We start from the raw sequence: 326 nt of genomic DNA on the forward strand, positions 1-326 counted from the left end.
GAGTCCTCCTCGGAGTCGTCGTCGTCGTCTTCATCCGTGAATTCACTTTTAATGACAGTCTTTGAAACTTTCATGCTCTTAAACGCGTACTCATCTCCGTAGCCGTGAGATGACTTACTTCTCGTCTTGTTCGTTTTCAGTTTGGGACATTTCTTGGAGTTCTTGGACACTTTGTTGCAGGACTTCTCTGGAGATGGGGCTGATGGTTTGGAGGAAATGTCCAGCTTTGGTTTCTTCTTGGGTCTGTATTTGTAGTCAGGATAATCAGCCATGTGTTTCAGCCGGAGTCTTTCGGCTTCCCTGATGAAAGGTATCTTTTCGCTGTC

General features: G+C 46.0%; 1 protein-coding gene across 1 annotated transcript; it reads right to left on the minus strand.

Annotated features, from left to right (window-relative positions):
• Positions 1–4: 4 nt before the first annotated feature.
• On the minus strand, positions 5–323 carry LOC107734670 (transcription factor SOX-11-like; the record flags this gene model as incomplete). Its single annotated transcript, XM_016546636.1, has 1 exon — positions 5–323. A coding segment is annotated over one exon (319 nt), but the record flags the coding sequence as incomplete, so codon positions are not given.
• Positions 324–326: the final 3 nt, after the last annotated feature.

Source organism: Sinocyclocheilus rhinocerous, unplaced genomic scaffold (genome assembly GCF_001515625.1).
Source record: "Sinocyclocheilus rhinocerous isolate Xijiao unplaced genomic scaffold, SAMN03320098_v1.1 C34883075, whole genome shotgun sequence".
Lineage (NCBI taxonomy): Eukaryota > Metazoa > Chordata > Actinopteri > Cypriniformes > Cyprinidae > Sinocyclocheilus > Sinocyclocheilus rhinocerous.